This window comes from Eumetopias jubatus, unplaced genomic scaffold (genome assembly GCF_037043125.1).
Source record: "Eumetopias jubatus isolate StellerSeaLion01/CBP00866 unplaced genomic scaffold, mEumJub1_p1.0 scaffold_15, whole genome shotgun sequence".
In the NCBI taxonomy this organism is placed as follows: Eukaryota; Metazoa; Chordata; class Mammalia; order Carnivora; family Otariidae; genus Eumetopias; species Eumetopias jubatus.
Window position 1 is genome coordinate 59196398 of NW_028274821.1, and position 21895 is coordinate 59218292.

At 43.7% G+C, this 21895-nt stretch overlaps 2 protein-coding genes and 1 pseudogene across 2 annotated transcripts; all 3 read right to left on the reverse strand.

Annotated features, from left to right (window-relative positions):
- Positions 1–3802: 3802 nt before the first annotated feature.
- LOC148162431 (olfactory receptor 2S2-like) lies at positions 3803–4762 on the reverse strand. Its single transcript, XM_088019231.1, has one exon. The coding sequence runs from the start codon at positions 4760–4762 to the stop codon at positions 3803–3805; it is 960 nt and encodes a 319-aa protein (XP_087875357.1).
- Positions 4763–16457: 11695 nt separating this feature from the next.
- LOC114204051 (olfactory receptor 13C7-like) lies at positions 16458–17320 on the reverse strand (annotated as a pseudogene).
- A 2081-nt stretch (positions 17321–19401) lies between these two features.
- On the reverse strand, positions 19402–20361 carry LOC114203989 (olfactory receptor 2S2-like). The gene has a single exon (XM_028097234.2). It carries the CDS (start codon positions 20359–20361, stop codon positions 19402–19404), a length of 960 nt encoding a protein of 319 aa, XP_027953035.2.
- Between the last annotated feature and the right edge of the window lie 1534 nt (positions 20362–21895).

Genomic DNA, 21895 nt, shown 5'->3' on the forward strand with positions numbered 1-21895 from the left:
TTTTCCAACAAAACTGAGCTTTTCTGTGCATACCCAAGTCAACGCTCAAGAATTTCAAATTAGCTTTAGCAAAAGCAAATATTTATATTCAAAAAGAAAATATTTGAACCCAGAACTCATTAAGATAAAAAATTTAATAAACTGAAGATGTCTTGTTTTTTGATGCCCCTAAAGGCCACATCTAGGTCAGATAACTTATATTGATTTCAACAGTATTCCCATTAGCTTCATGTAACCGTATTTGTGATTATTGCAATAAGGGATTAAAAAAAAAACTGGTCTCCTTAATCTATGTTTCCACAGAAAGCTGTTGAAAGAACACACATTTCTGCTCAGTTGTTTTTTTCCTTTGCTTAAAAAAATAAAAGTGCCAGGAATCCCACCCCACCGTGCTGCTGGGTAACAGTCAATCATTTATTATTCCTGGATCAAACATAAGCCATTCATGCCTATGAAAACATGTCGCAATGAATGGGATCTTGGTCTGTACTAAAAACAAAAAATGGCTAAAAAGAGACTTCAGTTTATTTTCAAATTCTATGGCTAAATTCCTATAATTCCTCACCGGTAAAAACACTGGCAAGCCACTACATTTTACTTTGGATTGGATTTACTTCTTTGGTGTCTGCCCAGAGGTGCTATTGAGAGCTATTTGTGGCTAGCTTTTTAAGAGACCAGATGGGCCTCAAACGGAGTGAATACTGACACTGATGTACAATGCACAAGGAAAGGCTGCAGAGAGAGTCGAATATTTTAATTTCTTTTAAATAACTAAGCACAGCCCATTTTGACTTGAGAGTTTTAATATTTGGCAAACCAAAAAGGTTACTTCTCCAAAATGACCAAACTTATAGCTGAAACCTTTCCTTTTATTTTGTTATTAAAGCAGGAGTTATACATCTTATCAAAATTCTTATCTAATCAATTCAATCAACCTCAAAAATACGATCGCCGTCGATCCAGACATACTCAGTGCTCTTCCTTTCCTCAAGCCCCATCAGCCCTTCACCTAATTAAGCCTCTAGAAACTAATACATCCCCCCAAAGTAATCAATTCCCCCCCAAGGTGATTGAACCCCTTCTCCCAAGCATTCTTTGTCATCCAGTCAACCACTAACTATGGTCCAGCAATCACCCATGAAACAAATGTCATTCTGGCAGAGACCAATAATATTTCAAAGTTTATACATTCTGATTATTTTCATCTGGGGGAGGGGATAGACTCCTATATTGTATGGTACCATAGCAATAATTTTGAGAAAGACTGATGACCTGGGTCAAAGAACAGTTTTCCTCCGTCTTCTGTCATCTCGTTTCTGTTGATGCATCTTGTGCTTTTTGAAAGCATGGACCAGGAGACAGGTGCCTGACTTGGAAATACAAGGAATGTGAGATGGGAGGTCAGGAGTAGAAGTAGCCATTGTTCCTAGAGAAAACAATTTATGTGATTTTTACCTTAACAATTACATTAGGATTAGGTCATCCATAATATAAAATGATAATGGTTGCCATTACTCAGAGGAAAAGCAAGGGAGCAGAGGATGGCCTAACAAGAAGGTGGGCTTGTTCAAAAGTGGTTCTCTATACCAGTCTTATCTCAGTTATCCTGGGGAAATAGAGTTAGCTTAGCAGCATCATTATTATTCCCAAGGTATTTTCAGAGCTATCATACTCTTTCCATTCTTGATGATGCTCTAGACACATTTGGGTAAAATCGGGTGATTTTGGCATCCGAGGAAGGACTGGGACTGTTTGAGCTGGAGGGGAACTATCTAGAAGAACTATCTTCATATACCAGAAGAAAAGAGATTGGGTGCATCTCATGTAGAGGCACTAAACCCAATTAGGAGTGAAGGTAGAAGTTACTGGAGGATATAGTTTAGCATAATTTGAGGAGGAATTTACTAGGGCTGAACAAAAAAGCTAGATTCTGGAAGTATTGAATTCTTTGTCACTGCAGGTGTCCCAGCAAATGCCGGTTGATTGGCGTCAGGGACATTGGAGAGGAACTGCATGCTAGCTGTACATAGGGTTGAAGAAGAAAACTCCTTGTAGCCTCTTCTAACAATAGTATTGCATGGCTCCACTAAGTATCTGAAGTTTGCTTAAATGGCCACTAGATGTCATTTGTGTGTTTGCAGTAGCAAGATTATCCCCTACTGGTGCAAAGTAGAAATCAGCAACAGGACTAACATAAGGATGGGAAATTTTATTAACAAAATATGTATCCTTATGCAGCTCATTTTTTAAAAAAGATTTTGTTTATTTATTTGAGATAGAGAGAGTGAGAGCCCATGAGTGGCAGGGGCAGAGGGAAAGGGAGAAGCAGGCTCTCCACTGAGCAGGGAGCCGGACTCGGGGCTCAATCCTAGGACCATGGGATCATGACCTGAGCCAAAGGCAGACACTTAAATGACTGGGCCACCCAGGTGCCCCGCAACTCATTTAAAATAAATATAAGAAAATGTAAATATCATTTGAAGCAAAACCTTCCAACTTCCAAGATCTATTCTCAAAATTGGACTCACTTTCTAAATTCTCTTTTTAAATAAGTCTGCCATACTCAAAGAATTTCAAAGAACTTGCCATAAAAATGCTTCTATTCATCTGCTAACATCTCTGAGTCTCCCATTCACCTTGTGTGTCTATTATTCTATGTAGGGACCATGTCTTACTCTGTTCCACACGGCACACAGCACTGTGCAGCTTTCATGATACGACCACAACTAGTATCTAATAGTTCCATTGTGCTTGCCATTTATCAAGTACTTATCTACAATAACTAATTCACGTAAAATCAAGTGGTTAGGTGTAACATATGAAGAAATAGACTGGAAAAGGTTAAGCAACCCACCCAAGGTCATAGGTAAGAAAATGCTGCCCAATTTTTATCCTGCTGAGCTCTGGAGGCTCAGGAAATGGACATCTCTTGGACACCTGCAGTGTACCGTAGCATATTAAAGACTTTGAGAAGTCCTGGAACAAAGAAACGCGTCAAATGTTAGCCCCCAAAGTCTTCAAAGTCTTCAAATATATTTAGCCTCTTTCTGTCTATCTGTACATCTATCTATATCTCTATCATCTTTCTTTCGTCCAGAATGTGAGTTATTATCTAACTGAATACTAACTTTTCTGGGGGGAATTGCTATAAGTGATGAAAATCAAATTCAAACTCTATACTCCTTCTTGCCATTAACTTACTAGAGTGTTTCATAATGTGAAGTGCACGGGGAAAAATAGCCTCAATGTTCTCATAGCTAAAAAGAAATTCAGTGTATCGGAATAGATTCTTCCCACCCAAAAGCTCTCTACGTGGAGAGAGCTTGTCTTTGTCTCTTCTTAGTAATTCAGGCAAACTGAGTCACATCACAAAAACAAAACAAAACAAAAAAACAGTCCAAAATGAAAATTCCCACTTCCTCCTTGTTCCTGTGACTCTCGTGGGGAATCCAAGAGGGATGGCAACAGTGCTGGGAGCGCCCTCTCCCCTCTGTGTACTGGCTGTGTAGCTTAGACAGAGTACAGGCCATTCAGCTTGCTCTCGTGGTTCCTCTCTCCTCAGTTTTAGCATGTGCTCAGAATGTCTTTGTGTATTCAGTTAGAGATTTATTGTCTGGTGTCTGTCAAAACTCTCAGATATATGGCCAAAACTCAGTAGATACGCTCTGAAAAGATAAGCATTCTCTGAAAAAGGACTGAAGAGCAAGAGAGCATTCTGGATAACTAGACTTGTCTTTTGAATGCAGCTATAATGATGGAAAGTCTTTCTCGCGTAGGGTGAGAACCACAGAGGAGCCCTCCATCACTGGGTGAAGCATTTCTGAGCCGTCAAGTTCCTCACAGCAGCCTTCACATCCTTGTTCCTGAGGCTGTAGATGATGGGGTTGAGCATGGGAATCACCACCCCGTAGAAGAGGGGGATGAGCTTGTCTGAAAGGTCTACTTTGTTGTCCCCCAGGAGATCCTTAGACTTGGGTTTCCTATACATGAAAAGTAAGGTCCCATAGAAGACGACCACCACAGTGAAGTGGGCAGAGCAGGTGGAGAAGGCCTTCTTCCTCCCCTCAGCCGAGGGGATCCTCAGGATGGTAGCGATGATGAAGACATAAGAGATAGAGATGAACAGAACTGGGACCCCCAGGAAGATCACATTGGTCACCCCCATGCTGATCACATTGATGGAGATGTCAGTACAGGCCAACTTCAAGACAGCCAGGATCTCACACGCAAGGTGGTTGATGACGTTGTTCCCACAGAAAGGCAGCTGAATTGTCAAGGATGTGTGTACCACAGAAGCAGTACCACCAATGGCCCAGGAGCTGACAGCCATGGGCACGTAGGCAGCCTTGCTCATGACCACAGGATATCTAAGGGGGTTACAGATGGCCACATAGCGATCAAATGCCATCATGCCCAGAAGCACACACTCTGTGGCTCCCATGGCAAAGGAGAGAAACATTTGCACAGCACAGGCTGAGAAGGAGATGGTTTTCCTGGGAGTGAGGAAGCCATCCAGGACTAGAGGGACTGAGGAGGTTGTGTAGCAGATGTCCAGGAAGGAGAGGTTCCCCAGGAAGAAGTACATGGGCGTGTGCAGGCGCGAGTCAAGGAGGGTCACCACGATGAGGAGCCCGTTGCCCAGCAGGATCACCAGGTACATCAGGAGGATGAGCACAAAGAACATTTTCTCCAGCCTTGGGTGGGCTGAGAGTCCCAGGATAATGAACTCTGCCACAGGGGAGGACCAGTTGGCTTTTTGCATGTGCTATCCCTTCTGTCGTCAGCCAAGTACCAAAGTAGCACAGGAAGCTTTCTTGAGAAGAGTCTCAGGCATCTGGTACACCATCACTCCGTGCTACATGATAGGAGAGCATATGTGTATGAGAGATAAATGACTGAAAGAGACAGTAAGTAGGAGTGTGCTTAGCTCTTAGATGAGAGAAGGTGAGGCTGGAAGAGAGCTTACAAATATTGCAGCCAGCTGTTTGAGAGGGGTTTTCTCTCATTGCCCATAAAAGCAACTGAGGCCCAAAGAGGGGAAGTGACCTGTCCGAGTCTTCAGAGCAAGGTGTTGATAGAGATAGAACCTGAGCCCAGCAGAGCTAATCCCAGTCAAGGAGGGCTTTTCCTCTGTTTTATGATGAACATTGGAAAATGCTGTAAATTGTTTCATTTTGATGCAAATGCATTGAAATTTCATTTAATCTGGGCTTTCTTAGATTCTCAGAGAGGGGAATCCCCAAGCTGATCCAATTCTTACAACTACCAAAGTTTCAAGCTCCTTTAAACTGTGATTACATTTGGAAGGAACTTGTTTAAAAGCCTTAATCCACATCCAGACAGAATAAAGCCTAGGTAAAGATTCAACCATGTGAGGGACACTTCCTTAGTCTGCCCACCCTCAGCAACACAGACTTGACTGTTGTCAGAATTGGGATCTGCCTACTTTAATACATATTAAAGGCAATATGTGGGGGAGGTTCCCTCATGGGGAAGAACTTTATGAAGTCCACAGAAGGAGTAATTGGAGTGAGTGAACCCACACTATGGGATGACAGCCATGCAGCTTACTGACCAGTTAACTCAATTCTTAACAACCAGGCTGACCATAGTTATCAGATAGCAGGATACATGGCATTAACATCTAATCCCAGCTCATTAGAATATTGGTGAAGTCTTAGCCAGGGTGACTAGGGAATGTTTTCTCTTTGTTCTTTTGTGTTTATACTTTATTCTTGTGTAATACTCTGGCTCTCTGCCTCCATTATTGTGTTCCACACAAGCAGCTAGCTTACGGGAAGACTTGCATGCCTTTGTGTAGAGGATTTCCAGACTCTTAGCTACAATTGCCAGACTCTGTATTCAGAATCCTCATTTGTAATATTTCTATAGCTCTTTCTTATTCCAGTGGTGTGTGTACATACGTGAGTGAGTGTGTGTGTGTGTGTGTGTGTGTGTGTGTGTAGGATAGATGATGAGTGGGTAATATTGATGAGCATCTATTCTCTGCCATATTCTTTGAAACACCCCACGGAGAAGATATTATCATTCAAGTTGTATAAGTAAAAGTAACCAAATCTCAGAGGAGCCAAAGATTTGGTTCTTAAGACTGAATGACAGAGGTGGGGTTGGATCACAGCCTCCAAATCTGAGTTCTTTCCACCAAATAGCAGACTCACTCTCTTGCACAGATGTTTAAGAGAGTCTGTCTCTCCAGTACCAACTCTGTGTGTTCGCTGATCTGTCTCATTGTCCAGCATGCTCTTGCTTCAGTCATGGTAGGAGTTTATGTCAGATACATTGTCAGGCAGAGTAGCTTCCGCCCTACATTGAACCCAGACTTTGTCAGCCTTGGCACCAGTGACATTTGGGGCTGGAGAATTCTTTGTTGTTTGGAGCTGTCCTGTGCATGATAGGATGTTTAGCGTCATCCCTGACCTCTGCCCACCTGCTGCCAGTCGCACCTGCTCCTTGAGTTGTAACCACCAAAAATGTCTCCAGACGTTACCAAATGTTTCTGGGAGGAGAAGGGGGTACAAATTGTGCCAGCAAAGAAGCATTGATCTGAGCCAGGGGAGGCCTCTCCCATTATGCAACCAGGGGTTCCATTGTGTTTTCTGTGCAAGGCCATGACCCTTCCCCCGTCCCTCAATTCAGCACACGGGGGTGTTCCCCTTTGCTCAGTGCAGGCCCACGCTGGGTGCTTCACCAGGACATTCTGCCCCAACTTATCTCCCATTCTTCCCAGTGGCTCTCCCAGCCCCTCCCTTTTCCCAGAAAAGCCAAAGTAAACATGGCAGTGTCACAAGCAGGATTCAACAGTGACAAAGTTATGCTGTGGTTGGAGAGGCCAAGGAGAGTGGCTTCTGTTAGAGAAGCCATCCTTTCCACTCCCATGAGACAGAGCCGTGCACACAGAAGCTTCTTCCCATGAACAGTGTGCTGTGGGCATGAGTGATACACAGGATTTGACCCACGTGAGAGCTGCAGCTGAGGAAGACCTTAGTGCCCGCCGTGGCAAAGTTGCTGAATGAAAGTTGGTTCAACTGGAATGAACTGAATGGCTAGGAAGATCTTGGGCACTGAGCCCAGAGCTGTGGGACCTGCCCCTGCCCATGACGTGGATATTCTGTATAGCTTGAGCAAGTCCCCAGGCCTCAGTTTCCTCATGTGCATCATGAAAAGGCAGAACAGGTGCTTCCCAGGGAATCTCAACTCTGTCGTGGACTGCCCAGCACTGTCCTCACTAGACAGGAGCAGTTGGGTGAAGGTGACAGCCCCCTCCTGTGTTGTGTGTGTGTGTGTGTGTGTGTGTGTGTGAGAGAGAGAGAGAGAGAGAGAGAGAGAGAGAGAGTGTGTGTGTGTGTGTGTGTGTGTGTGTGTGAAGGGGAGATCTGAATGCTTGGTTTCTCATCAAGATATGCCAGCAGGAAATAGTGCTGTGTCAGGCTTTGGAGGAGACTCGGGATGGAAGGAAACATGAGTTCTGACCACCTATAGCCTCAGGTGGACAGAAGTCAGCCTGTGAGAGCTATGTAAGAAGGGAAATTTTTACCTTTGTGGCTACATGCTGCAAGTGTGAAACCTCAGCTTGTCCCAGGGTTAGGGCCTTGCTTGTGGCCTGATCACTACTTATCCATGGAGCCAACAGGCAGCTGAGAAAAGGAATGTAGTCCAGAGCCCATGCATTGTCATATGGCCTCTCTGGAGAACAGCTTGTGTAGCAAAAGGAAATACTTGGAAAATGCACATAACTCAGCATTTCAACCTCTGGAAGAAAATTCTAAATGATCAATGAGAGTTGATGGTCAGTATCTCTCAATAAAAGCCTGCATCACAACAGTATTGGTGAATGAATATAGGAAACAAAATAACTGTCTACCAATAAATGCCTAATGGTGCCCTTTCATATAATGGAATATTAGACATTTAAATTACATTTATGATTTTTACACTAGCAGATCATTACACTTCAATGATAAAAGTGAGAATACAAAATTGTACACACTGTCTGATTTCAGTCAGGTAAACAATATATTTGGATAAGAGTGACTGAAAAGACATTTTAGGGAAATCAGTAGGGGAAGGGATTCCGCTTTGTGCCTCTTCAATATTATCAAATTTTCTAATACAATGGGCAGAATTTACTTTGTGTTCAGGGAAAAAAATTCTCATACAGTAATTCCCCTTACCAACATTTTGCTTTCCAAAATTTCAGTTCTGGCCCTGCCAGCACCCCAACTGTGGTTTGGAGCAGAAGTTGGCCTTTCTGACATATGGTCACAAGGTCAAGGGTAGCCTTATGTTGCATCTCAATGCCAAGATCACTTACCTCAGTTCAGCTCATCGTGTGACCATTTTATCATCTTGCATCGCCACAGGAAGAAGGGGAAGTCAGTACAGTAAGATTCCTTGAGAGAGAGACCACATTCACATAACTTTATTATGTTATATTGTTATGCTTGTTCAATTTTATTATTGGTTACTGTTAACCTTTCACTGTGTCAGATTTACAAATTATACTTTATCATAGGTACATGTGTATAGGAAGAAACAGGATACATAGAGTTCAGTACTATCTGTGGTTTCTGGCATCTACTGGGGGTCTTGGGAGGTATCCCCAGTGAATAAGGGAGGGTCTACATATTGTAGAAAGAAAGTGAGGAAAGCAGAAAGAACTAGCCACAGACGGGGAATCACAGACAGGGATGGGTCCCAGCTTGCCTGTCTGCTCACCCTCTGACCCTGAGGAAGGCTCAGTCTTCTGGGAAATCTCAGCAGGATGGGGGTGGGAATGGGGCTGCCTTCTTCCCAGGGCTCTGGGCTCCTCCCGGGAAGGATGGAACAGCAATGTCAGGGCAGGGGCTTGGTGACTGGTGAGCTGTGTAGAGCAGGAGGGACTGCCTGGGCTTAGCCTCAGCTGTTCCTCCCTGCTCCAGCATCAGCTGCTCACAGTCGGTTGCAGCTGGAAGGTGCTTGGAGCAGAGGCAGGATGAGGAGGAAAGTCCATCTTTGGAAAATGCTCTGCAAAAGTCATGGCCACCACCCCTGTCCCCACCACAGCCCGGCGCTCCCCACCTGCATCCTGCTTGCAGCCACTTCTCCGAGTCTCCTGATGCCAGACACAATTCTCAGCTCCTCACTGTGTCCTGGGCCAGACCCTGGATGCCAGAGAAAGACCCCGGACACTCCCCTGCTGGACTCCCTTTACCTCTGAGACCCTCTTTCTTCTTCTTTCCCGTACATCCCTGTGGGAACTTTAGCCTCAGGTGGCGTCTCTCTCACATCCTTCCTCCTAGACGTGCAGGCTGACTGGGTGTCTCAGCTACAGAGTCTTCATGGAGAGGACCTGTCATCCTGGTCTGAGGCCCAGAAATCCCAAGGGTACATTTTCTCCAGCAGCTGTGAACTCCTACAGGGACCCTGTTAGTCCCAGAAGCAATTTAAAGTTTGGAATGTCAAATGTGCACAGGGTACAGGCCCTAGGCATACCTGGGGCCTCCAGGGACCATCTCCCTGTCCCAATTAGAGGTAACGGCTGGGACACGGTCAATTGGAGATGGAGAAGAGTGTATAGCAGATGCTGGCTTCCTCCTGAGCTTTCCCTGGGGTCCCAGAGAAGCCAGTGCTCGATTCAGAGCCAGACTACATTGTCCCCATGCTGAGTCCTAGACATCCAGAATGGGGAGGCAGGACAAATGTCTAATAACAGCAGCAGCAGAGTTGGCTACATTCAGTGAGGTGCTCCCATGTGCCAGTCACTGAGACAAACATTTCACAGCCCTCATTTTAATATTTTCTCCACTTCCTCATGAGCACACGTTATTTCTTGTCATTTTGCTTCTCGGCATTCTGACTAGTGTGAAGTGATATCTCCTTGTGGGTTTAATTTGCCTTTCCCTGATGAACAGTGATGTTGAGCATCGTTTCATGTTTCTGTTAACCACCTGCAGGTCATCTTTGGAGAAAAGTCTATTCAGGTCCTCTGCCCATTTTTATGTTTTTTTAAAAGATTTTATTTATTTATTTGAGAGGGAGACAATGAGAGAGAGAGCATTAGAAGGGGGAGGGTCAGAGGGAGAAGCAGACTCCGCCCTGAGCAGGGAGCCTGATGCAGGACTCCTTCCTGGATTCCAGGATCATGACCTGAGTCAAAGGCAGTTGCTTAACCAACTGAGCCACCCTGGTGCCCCTCTGCCCATTTTTAATCAAATTATTTCTTTTCTTGGTGTTGAGTTATGCATTCTTAATATATTTTGGATAGTATCCAAATAGATTATCAAATATATTGTTTGCAAATATCTTCTCCCATTCAGTAGGTTGCCTTTTCATTTAGCTGATGGTTTCCTTCACTGTGCAAAAGCTTTTCAGTTCAAAGAAGTCCAGGAGTTGACTTTTGCCTTTGTTTTCCTTGTCTGAGGTCTTGGAGAACTTTTACCAGATTCGCCCCTGCGTGATGATATTAATATTTAATACGAATATATTAAAATTTTATCTTTACGCATATGAATATGCATGCTTATATTCAAATATGTAAATGTGTATGTTTATATTTCTTGGTATGTTTTCAAATATTTCATAACCTATTGCTAGAGTACAGAAATGCAACAGCTTTTTTTGTACAGTGATTTAGTGTTGAGGAACACTCTTTTAAATATTTAAAATATATCTCTAAGTCATTTTAGATTTTGTTTATAGTAGGCAATAATAACACCAGTAAATAATGACAACTTTAGTTGTCCTTCAAAACTGATAGACTTGTCTCTTTTCTTTCCCTTCTGCACTGGCTGGGACCTCCAGTTCAATGCTGAAAGGTTTTTGTTTTGTTTTGTTTTGTTTCATTTTATCATGAATGGGTATTGTTTTTTCAAACGCTTTTCCTCCTTCACTTGATGTGATCATGTGGTTTTTCTTAGTTAGCCTGTTAATATGATAGATTGCATTGGCTGATCTTTGGCTATTGAACCAGCCTGTCATTCCTGAATGGAGGAGAGCCTCGTTGCTGCTAGAGAGCAGGAGTTTCAGCTCCCCACTAGGGCTCTGCTGATTCCCTCCTGGCTGGCAAGGGCAGGGGTACATTTTTACTACTGCCATGTCCTCCGCTGACATCATGGGAAGGGTGGCCTCCCTGCCACAGGCACAAGTCCTGACTCTCCTCTAGACCCTCTCTGATACCACCCACGTGGGAAGGAGAAGGGGCACCCCGTTACACAAGGTAGGGGGTGAAAGTGCAGGCTTCCCACATGGTCTCCACCGACACCTGGAGTGGGGATTTGTTACTGTCTGGTGGAGATAAAAGTTCCACCTCTGTGTTCAGCCTCCTCTGATGCCACATTAGGTTTAGGATTTTTGCATCAGTGTTCATGGACAGTGTAGGCCTGAGAAGAGTTTCTTGGTTTTCTTTTATTTGAAAAAGAGCCTGGCATTTGACCAAGACTGGTTTGCAGTTTCTTGTATCTCAACTGAGTATGATCTACCATGTAAGATAAATGTAGAATTGCAGGTGGAGAATGCAGTGGTCAGCAAGAGAGGGAGACCAGATAAAGATGCTTTTACTTTGGCTTTGTCATTGTCAGGATTCCCTAGGCTGCTAGATAGAGAACTTACTCCAACCAGCTTAATCCCACAATGAACTGTAATGTTCATGCAGCTGAGAAGTTCAAGGGTGGATTCAGTCCCAGGCCCAGCTGGATTTAGGGACTCAACATGTCATTAGGACCTTGGGTCCCTTCATCTGTTCTTTATCTCTATTTGTCTTTTCCTGGCTTCATTTTACACTCTGGTGCACAGACTTCCTCACATGGGAGGGAAGAGAGTTGTCAGCAGCCTGATTCAGGTTCTTCTTTTGGAGTCTCCAGATGAGAATGAGCCCTGGCCAACACCTAGCCTGCAGCCTTGTGGAGGACTTGGTAGAACTCCTGACTTAGAGAAACTGCAAGATTATAAGTGTGTGCTGTCTGAAGCTAATAAGTTGGTAGGGATCTGGGACCTTTTCTCTGCTTGCTCCAATTACAAGTATCCTAGTTAGTTTGACTTAGATTATATGCCTTCCATTAGGCTGATTGCTGTGCCAAGAGTTGGTGTACTATGATTGGTAGCTACCTTAAATGACATAAGAGTGAGAGGGAGCAGTTCCCCTCCCCAACCCCAAAACAGTAGGTGTACTGTGCAGGATATAGCTGACTTCTGTGATGGCATTCTTAGGGAGTCCAGCTGTGACTTTTGAGTGCTAATAGCAGATGTTGCAAATTGGCAACCTCTAGCCAAATCTGGCTATGGAACAAATTTTGTTTGGCCCTCATAATACTTATCTTGATATCATGAAAGAATCTACAGAGAACAGTCAGCTCAGCTCTGCAAGCACCAGAGGTAAACATGGAACCTGCAGCTGGGACAGTGCTCTGCATCCCCTCCCCCATTCCTACATCCCTTCCTTGTAGCAGCTGACTGGGGTCCAGGAAGGTTATCTGCTGGAAGAGGCAGTCAGCTCCTGCTTCACACCTGGTTCTTTCCCACAGTCCAGCATTTGAAATACTCTGACTTAACCTATTTGGGTGATTACATTCTTGACCTGTTGTCTGTGACCATCTGGGATGTTTGATTTGGTCATGTTAGTAAAAACTTTCATTGGAAACTGTAATCTCTGGAAGATGTTAGGGATCATCCTAACCTGAGATAAATGGTCACTAGTTGTAATGAGGTGGAAAGTAATCAGCACATAAGAAGAGCTCTGAAAGTCCCCATTTGTCAGTGGTCTGTTCTAGACCCTTGGTTACCACCGTAGCGTGGACTGAGTTGAAGGCTGGTTTTCTTTGCTTCTGAGACCTTTAGGTCAGGGAGCCTTCATGTTTGCCTCCAAACCCTTGGACCTTCCTTCCCAACTAATAGATGGGCCTGCTCTAAGGATGGGAAAGTGGGTGGAGCGTGGCTCATCCCCAACCTGTTGGCAAGAGGGAGAAAGGCTTTGAATGAGGGCACCTGGATAGTTAAATGTCCCGAGGCTTACATTCAGGGCTTCTCCTTCTTCAAAAGGAAAATATCTTATTATTTTTCCTGTTACTATATGATCATTGTAAATATATGATATTCATATAGGCCTCTCATGCTTCTTAAATACTTTCCATAGGTATTGTAAAGTTTTTGTGACTGATGTGAATTATATACAACTACTCTACTGTAGTTTCTTACTACTTCTTGTAGTTTTGGCATTTGAGTAAAATTTTTTCTAGTTAAATGACATTTGTGAATAGTTTTCTTTTTTTCCCTTCTTTTCAGTATTTATGTTCTTTATTTTCTTCATCTCATCTACTTAGCTAGACTGCAAAATGATATAGACATTGAAAGCTGGTGACCTAATCCAAGTTGTAGGCATGCTGCTTGCTGGTGTTCTGATACTTTCTTTCATGTCAAGGGTAGTTTCCTCTATTGAAGTGTGCTACTTTTAAAAAAGGCAGAAACTACTCAGCCATCAGAAAGTATGAATACCCAACTTTTACATCAACATGGATGGGATTGGAGGAGATGATGCTAAGTGAAATAAGTCAAGCAGAGAAAGTCAATTATCATATGATTTCACTTATTTGTGGAACATAAGGAATGGTATGGAGGACATTAGGAGAAGGAAGGGAAAAATGGAGGGGGGGAGTCGGAGGGAGAGATGAACCATGAGAGACTATGGACTCTGAGAAACAAACTGAGGGTTCTAGAGGGGAGGGGGTGGGGGGATGGGTTAGCCTGGTGATGGGTATTAAGGAGGGCAAGTACTGCATGGAGCACTGGGTGTTATACGAAAACAATGAATCATGGATCGCCACATCAAAAATTAATGATGTATTGTATGGTGACTAACATAATGTAATCAAATAAAATTTAAAAAAGAAATGAAACTATAAAATATAAAAAATAAATAAAAAGGCAGAAATCAATGTGAAATTTTATCAAGTGACTTGTCACCATCTGTTGATGAGACTACATTTTCTTCTTGAATCTATTAGTAATATGGTTTCAATAGATCTCCTAATCTTTCCTAATGTTAGAAACCGCGAAGCCCCTTAAAAAACTAGGTACTATGTATCATGTAGTTAATATACAATGATTTAAATCTACTCAGGTTCAGTAAATGACTTTTTTCATTTGACCAACTTTCTTTGCTCATTCGTCATCCTCTTATTCTTTCAAAAGTCTTCATCCTAATACTTGTCTACTGGCATTTTGTCTTAAAATTTCTACAAGCCTATATATATATATATATATATTTATTTTTTTTATTATGTTATGTTAATCACCATACATTACATCATTAGTTTTTGATGTAGTGTTCCATGATTCACCGCCCGCGTATAACACTCAGTGCTCCATGAAGAATGTGCCCTCTTTAATACCCATCACCAGGCTAACCCATCCTCTCACCCCCCCGCCTCCAGAACCCTCAGTTTGCTTTTCAGAGTCCACTGTCTGTCATGGTTCATCTCCCCCTCCGATTTCCCCCCCTTCCTTCTTCCCCTCCTGCTATCTTCTTCTTCTTCTTCTTCTTCTTCTTCTTCTTCTTCTTCTTCTTCTTCTTTCTTCTTTCTTCTTTCTTCTTTCTTCTTCTTTCTTCTTTCTTCTTCTTCTTCTTCTTCTTCTTCTTCTTCTTCTTCTTCTTCTTCTTCTTCTCCTCCTCCTCCTCCTCCTCCTCCTCCTCCTCCTCCTCCTCCTCCTTCTTCTTCAACATATAATGTATTATTTGTTTCAGAGGTACAGGTCTGTGATTCATCAGTCTTGCACAATCCACAGCACTCACCATAGCACATACCCTCCCCAATGTCTATCACCCAGCCACTCCATCCTTCCCACACCCCACCACTCCAGCAACCCTCAATTTGTTTCCTGAGATTAAGAATTCTTCATATCAGTAAGGTCATATGATACATGTCTTTCTCTGTTTGACTTATTTCGCTCAGCATAACACCCTCCAGTTCCATCCACGTCGTTGCAAATGGCAAGATTTCATTCCTTTTGATGGCTGCATAATATTCCATTGTGTATATATATATATATCACCCCTTCTTTATTCATTCATCTGTCGATGGACATCTTGGCTCTTTCCATAGTTTGGCTATTGTGGACATTGCTGCTATAAACATCGGGGTGCATGTACCCCTTCGGATCACTACATTTGTATCTTTGGGGTAAATACCCAGTAGTGCAATTCCTGGGTCGTAGGGTAGCTCTCCTTTCAACTGTTTGAGGAACCTCCATACTGTTTTCCAGAGGGGCTGCACCAGCTTGCATTCCCACCAACAGTGTAGGAGGGTTCCCCTTTCTCCGCATCCCCGCCAACATCTGTCGTTTCCTGACTTAATTTTAGCCATTCTGACTGGTGTGAGGTGATATCTCATTGAGGTTTTGATTTGGATTACCCTGATGCTGAGTGATGTTGAGCACTTTTTCATGTGTCTGTTTACAAGCCTATATATTTTTAAAGATTTTATTTAGAGAGAGAGAGAGAGAGAAAGGGAGGGAGAGAGAACAAGTGGTGCAGGGCTGAGGGAGAGGGAGAAGACTCCACATTGAGCAGTTGAGCTGGGAGCCTGATGCTTGGCACCTTCCCAGGACCATGGGATCATGACCTGAGCCTAAGGCAGCTGCTAACTGACTGAGCCACCCAGGTGCCCCTCAACAAACATATTAATACTTTTGTTATTTCAGTATCAGTGCAATGAATTATAAGATTCCCCTTCCAGCCACATCCTTCAAAGATGAGACCTTTAGTGTGTTGTAGCTATACTTCTTTTTCTAAATTTCTCAGCTTAATGAAGTCATCTAGAATTGTAACTGAAGTTACACCATTGCTTTGTTGTCACTGTTTGCCTTGATACATTTCCTAATAATTCCTTCATATATTTGTCTTTGCACATTTGGTATCAAGTGATCATTAGACTTTACTGGTCTTGAGCATTTGACCATTCTCCACTGTGTCTTACATACGATATCTGTCCCAGTCCTTCCATTGTTTATTTTTAACTATTTGTTGGGAGAACTTTATAAATAAAATTTCTTTTTGAGAAAGGGATTATAGGGGTATGTGCTGTCTGTGTTTGCACATGCCAACAATGTCTTTTCAACTCTCATATTTGTGCAATGGTCAGGGTAGTAAAATTCAGGACTCGCAGCCCCTATGGACTAGAGCTCTTTGTAAGTTAAAAATAAAACTTGAAGAGTTATTTTTCCTGGACATCAGTTAGTTCAGTAGGCATTCCAAAGATGGGCAACTATAAGGCTTGACCAATGGTATACATTTTTGTAGAAGTGCTTATAGAATGGGGCAGAAACGTCCCATTAAATGCTTCCTGCTCACTTAAAGCCTTCTGTGTAATCAGATTTGCCTATACACCTTTGAGGAAATTGGCCCCTTATCTTATCCTCCCCAGGTGAGAGAAACTAGGGAATAGAGATCTGTCAGGACCCCTCCACCATCACTGGACGAGGTGTTTGGGAAGTACCAGTTTCCTCACAGCAGCCTTCATGGCCTTGTTCCTCAGGCTGTAGATGATGGGGTTGAGCACGGGGGTCACCACCCCATAGAAGAGGGAGGTGAGCTTGTCTGAAACATCCTGCTTGTCTGCCCCCAGGGGGTCCTTGGATTTCAGCTTCCCATACATGAGGATTGTTCCATAGAAGAAGACCATGACTGTGAATTGGGCAGAGCAGGCAGAGAAGGCCTTTTCCTCCCCTCAGCTGAGGGGATCTTCAGGATGGTAGCAATGATGAACACATAGGAGACAAAAATGTAGTCACCTGGAATGCCCAGGAAGATGACATTGGCCACTGCCATACTGATCACATTGATGAAGATGTCAGGGCAACTTCAGGACAGCCAGGATCTCACAGGTAAAGTGGCTGCTGACATTGTCCTCACAGGAGGGTAATCATGTCACTAAGATGTTGGACCATGGCAGTCATGCTTCCAGTTGCCCAGGAGCTGACAGCCATGGGCACATAGGCAGCCTTGCTCATGACCACAGGGTATCTAAAGGGGTTACAGATGGCCACATAGCGATCAAATGCCGACATGCCCAGAAGTACACACTCCGTGGCTCCCATGGAAAGGAGAGAAGCATCTGCTCGGCACAGGCTGAGAAGGGTATGGTTTTCTTGGGGCTTAGGAAGATGTCAAGAATCTGGGGGACTGAGCAGGTTGTTTAGCAGATGTCCAGGATTGAGGGGTTCCCCAGGAAAAAGTACATGGGCATGTGCCGGTAGACACAGTCACCAGGATGAGAACACCAGTGCCCAGCAGGAACACTACCTACATCGAGAGAATGAGCACAAAGAACATTTCGCATAGGAGGAAGTACTGGGTCTGCTGGCCGGAGGGGACTCAGTGACCAGAAGAACTCTCTTCATATAGCAGAAAGAAGGGATTGGGTGCATCTTCTGCTGAATTTGGCACTAAGCAGAATTTGGAGTGAAGGTAGATACTGGAAGGTAAAGTTAAGCATAATGCAAGGAAGAATTTGCTAGGGCTGAGTGAGAAATCTAGAATCTGAAGGATTGAATTCTTTGTCACTGAAGGTGTTCAAGGAAATGCACGTTGACTGGGGTGAGGGGCATTGGAGAGGAACTGCATGCATCCTGTACATAGGGTTGCACAAGAACCCCCTGAAACCTCTTCTAAGGATGGTATTGCATGGCTCCACTAAGTATCTGATGTTTGCTTAAACGGCCACTAGATGTCATTTGTGCATTTTCAGTAGCAAGATTATCCCCTCCTGGTGCAAAGTAGAAATCAGGAACAGGACTAACATAAGGATGTGAAATTCTATTAACAAAATATGCATCCTTAGGCAATTCATTCCTTTTATTAAAGATCTTATTTATTTATTTGACAGAGAGACACAGCGAGAGAGGGAACACAAGCAGGGGGAGTGGGAGAGGGGAAGCAGGCTTCCCGCTGAGCAGGGAGCCCGATGCGGGGCTCCATCCCAGGACCCTGGGATCATGACCTGAGCCTAAGGCAGACGCTTAATGACTGAGCCACCCAGGCACCCCAGGCAATTCATTCTTAATAAATAAAAGAAAATGTAAATATCACTTGAAGCAAAACCTTTCAACTTCCAAGATCTATTCTCAAAATTGGACTCACTTTCTAAATTCTCTTTTTAAATAAGTCTGCCATACTCAAAGAATTTCAAAGAACTTGCCATAAAAATGCTTCTATTCATCTGCTAACATCTCTGAGTCTCCCATTCACCTTGTGTGTCTATTATTCTATGTAGGGACCATGTCTTACTCTGTTCCACACGGCACACAGCACTGTGCAGCTTTCATGATACGACCACAACTAGTATCTAATAGTTCCATTGTGCTTACCATTTATCAAGTACTTATCTACAATAACTAATTCACGTAAAATCAAGTGGTTAGGTGTAACATATGAAGAAATAGACTGGAAAAGGTTAAGCAACCCACCCAAGGTCATAGGTAAGAAAATGCTGCCCAATTTTTATCCTGCTGAGCTCTGGAGGCTCAGGAAATGGACATCTCTTGGACACCTGCAGTGTACCGTAGCATATTAAAGACTTTGAGAAGTCCTGGAACAAAGAAACGCGTCAAATGTTAGCCCCCAAAGTCTTCAAAGTCTTCAAATATATTTAGCCTCTTTCTGTCTATCTGTACATCTATCTATATCTCTATCATCTTTCTTTCGTCCAGAATGTGAGTTATTATCTAACTGAATACTAACTTTTCTGGGGGGAATTGCTATAAGTGATGAAAATCAAATTCAAACTCTATACTCCTTCTTGCTATTAACTTACTAGAGTGTTTCATAATGTGAAGTGCACGGGGAAAAATAGCCTCAATGTTCTCATAGCTAAAAAGAAATTCAGTGTATCGGAATAGATTCTTCCCACCCAAAAGCTCTCTACGTGGAGAGAGCTTGTCTTTGTCTCTTCTTAGTAATTCAGGCAAACTGAGTCACATCACAAAAACAAAACAAAACAAAAAAACAGTCCAAAATGAAAATTCCCACTTCCTCCTTGTTCCTGTGACTCTCGTGGGGAATCCAAGAGGGATGGCAACAGTGCTGGGAGCGCCCTCTCCCCTCTGTGTACTGGCTGTGTAGCTTAGACAGAGTACAGGCCATTCAGCTTGCTCTCGTGGTTCCTCTCTCCTCAGTTTTAGCATGTGCTCAGAATGTCTTTGTGTATTCAGTTAGAGATTTATTGTCTGGTGTCTGTCAAAACTCTCAGATATATGGCCAAAACTCAGTAGATACGCTCTGAAAAGATAAGCATTCTCTGAAAAAGGACTGAAGAGCAAGAGAGCATTCTGGATAACTAGACTTGTCTTTTGAATGCAGCTATAATGATGGAAAGTCTTTCTCGCGTAGGGTGAGAACCACAGAGGAGCCCTCCATCACTGGGTGAAGCATTTCTGAGCCGTCAAGTTCCTCACAGCAGCCTTCACATCCTTGTTCCTGAGGCTGTAGATGATGGGGTTGAGCATGGGAATCACCACCCCGTAGAAGAGGGGGATGAGCTTGTCTGAAAGGTCTACTTTGTTGTCCCCCAGGAGATCCTTAGACTTGGGTTTCCTATACATGAAAAGTAAGGTCCCATAGAAGATGACCACCACAGTGAAGTGGGCAGAGCAGGTGGAGAAGGCCTTCTTCCTCCCCTCAGCTGAGGGGATCCTCAGGATGGTAGCGATGATGAAGACATAAGAGATAGAGATGAACAGAACTGGGACCCCCAGGAAGATCACATTGGTCACCCCCATGCTGATCACATTGATGGAGATGTCAGTACAGGCCAACTTCAAGACAGCCAGGATCTCACACGCAAGGTGGTTGATGACGTTGTTCCCACAGAAAGGCAGCTGAATTGTTAAGGATGTGTGTACCACAGAAGCAGTACCACCAATGGCCCAGGAGCTGACAGCCATGGGCACGTAGGCAGCCTTGCTCATGACCACAGGATATCTAAGGGGGTTACAGATGGCCACATAGCGATCAAATGCCATCATGCCCAGAAGCACACACTCTGTGGCTCCCATGGCAAAGGAGAGAAACATTTGCACAGCACAGGCTGAGAAGGAGATGGTTTTCCTGGGAGTGAGGAAGCCATCCAGGACTAGAGGGACTGAGGAGGTTGTGTAGCAGATGTCCAGGAAGGAGAGGTTCCCCAGGAAGAAGTACATGGGCGTGTGCAGGCGCGAGTCAAGGAGGGTCACCACGATGAGGAGCCCGTTGCCCAGCAGGATCACCAGGTACATCAGGAGGATGAGCACAAAGAACATTTTCTCCAGCCTTGGGTGGGCTGAGAGTCCCAGGATAATGAACTCTGCCACAGGGGAGGACCAGTTGGCTTTTTGCATGTGCTATCCCTTCTGTCGTCAGCCAAGTACCAAAGTAGCACAGGAAGCTTTCTTGAGAAGAGTCTCAGGCATCTGGTACACCATCACTCCGTGCTACATGATAGGAGAGCATATGTGTATGAGAGATAAATGACTGAAAGAGACAGTAAGTAGGAGTGTGCTTAGCTCTTAGATGAGAGAAGGTGAGGCTGGAAGAGAGCTTACAAATATTGCAGCCAGCTGTTTGAGAGGGGTTTTCTCTCATTGCCCATAAAAGCAACTGAGGCCCAAAGAGGGGAAGTGACCTGTCCGAGTCTTCAGAGCAAGGTGTTGATAGAGATAGAACCTGAGCCCAGCAGAGCTAATCCCAGTCAAGGAGGGCTTTTCCTCTGTTTTATGATGAACATTGGAAAATGCTGTAAATTGTTTCATTTTGATGCAAATGCATTGAAATTTCATTTAATCTGGGCTTTCTTAGATTCTCAGAGAGGGGAATCCCCAAGCTGATCCAATTCTTACAACTACCAAAGTTTCAAGCTCCTTTAAACTGTGATTACATTTGGAAGGAACTTGTTTAAAAGCCTTAATCCACATCCAGACAGAATAAAGCCTAGGTAAAGATTCAACCATGTGAGGGACACTTCCTTAGTCTGCCCACCCTCAGCAACACAGACTTGACTGTTGTCAGAATTGGGATCTGCCTACTTTAATACATATTAAAGGCAATATGTGGGGGAGGTTCCCTCATGGGGAAGAACTTTATGAAGTCCACAGAAGGAGTAATTGGAGTGAGTGAACCCACACTATGGGATGACAGCCATGCAGCTTACTGACCAGTTAACTCAATTCTTAACAACCAGGCTGACCATAGTTATCAGATAGCAGGATACATGGCATTAACATCTAATCCCAGCTCATTAGAATATTGGTGAAGTCTTAGCCAGGGTGACTAGGGAATGTTTTCTCTTTGTTCTTTTGTGTTTATACTTTATTCTTGTGTAATACTCTGGCTCTCTGCCTCCATTATTGTGTTCCACACAAGCAGCTAGCTTACGGGAAGACTTGCATGCCTTTGTGTAGAGGATTTCCAGACTCTTAGCTACAATTGCCAGACTCTGTATTCAGAATCCTCATTTGTAATATTTCTATAGCTCTTTCTTATTCCAGTGGTGTGTGTACATACGTGAGTGAGTGTGTGTGTGTGTGTGTGTGTGTGTGTGTGTGTGTAGGATAGATGATGAGTGGGTAATATTGATGAGCATCTATTCTCTGCCATATTCTTTGAAACACCCCACGGAGAAGATATTATCATTCAAGTTGTATAAGTAAAAGTAACCAAATCTCAGAGGAGCCAAAGATTTGGTTCTTAAGACTGAATGACAGAGGTGGGGTTGGATCACAGCCTCCAAATCTGAGTTCTTTCCACCAAATAGCAGACTCACTCTCTTGCACAGATGTTTAAGAGAGTCTGTCTCTCCAGTACCAACTCTGTGTGTTCGCTGATCTGTCTCATTGTCCAGCATGCTCTTGCTTCAGTCATGGTAGGAGTTTATGT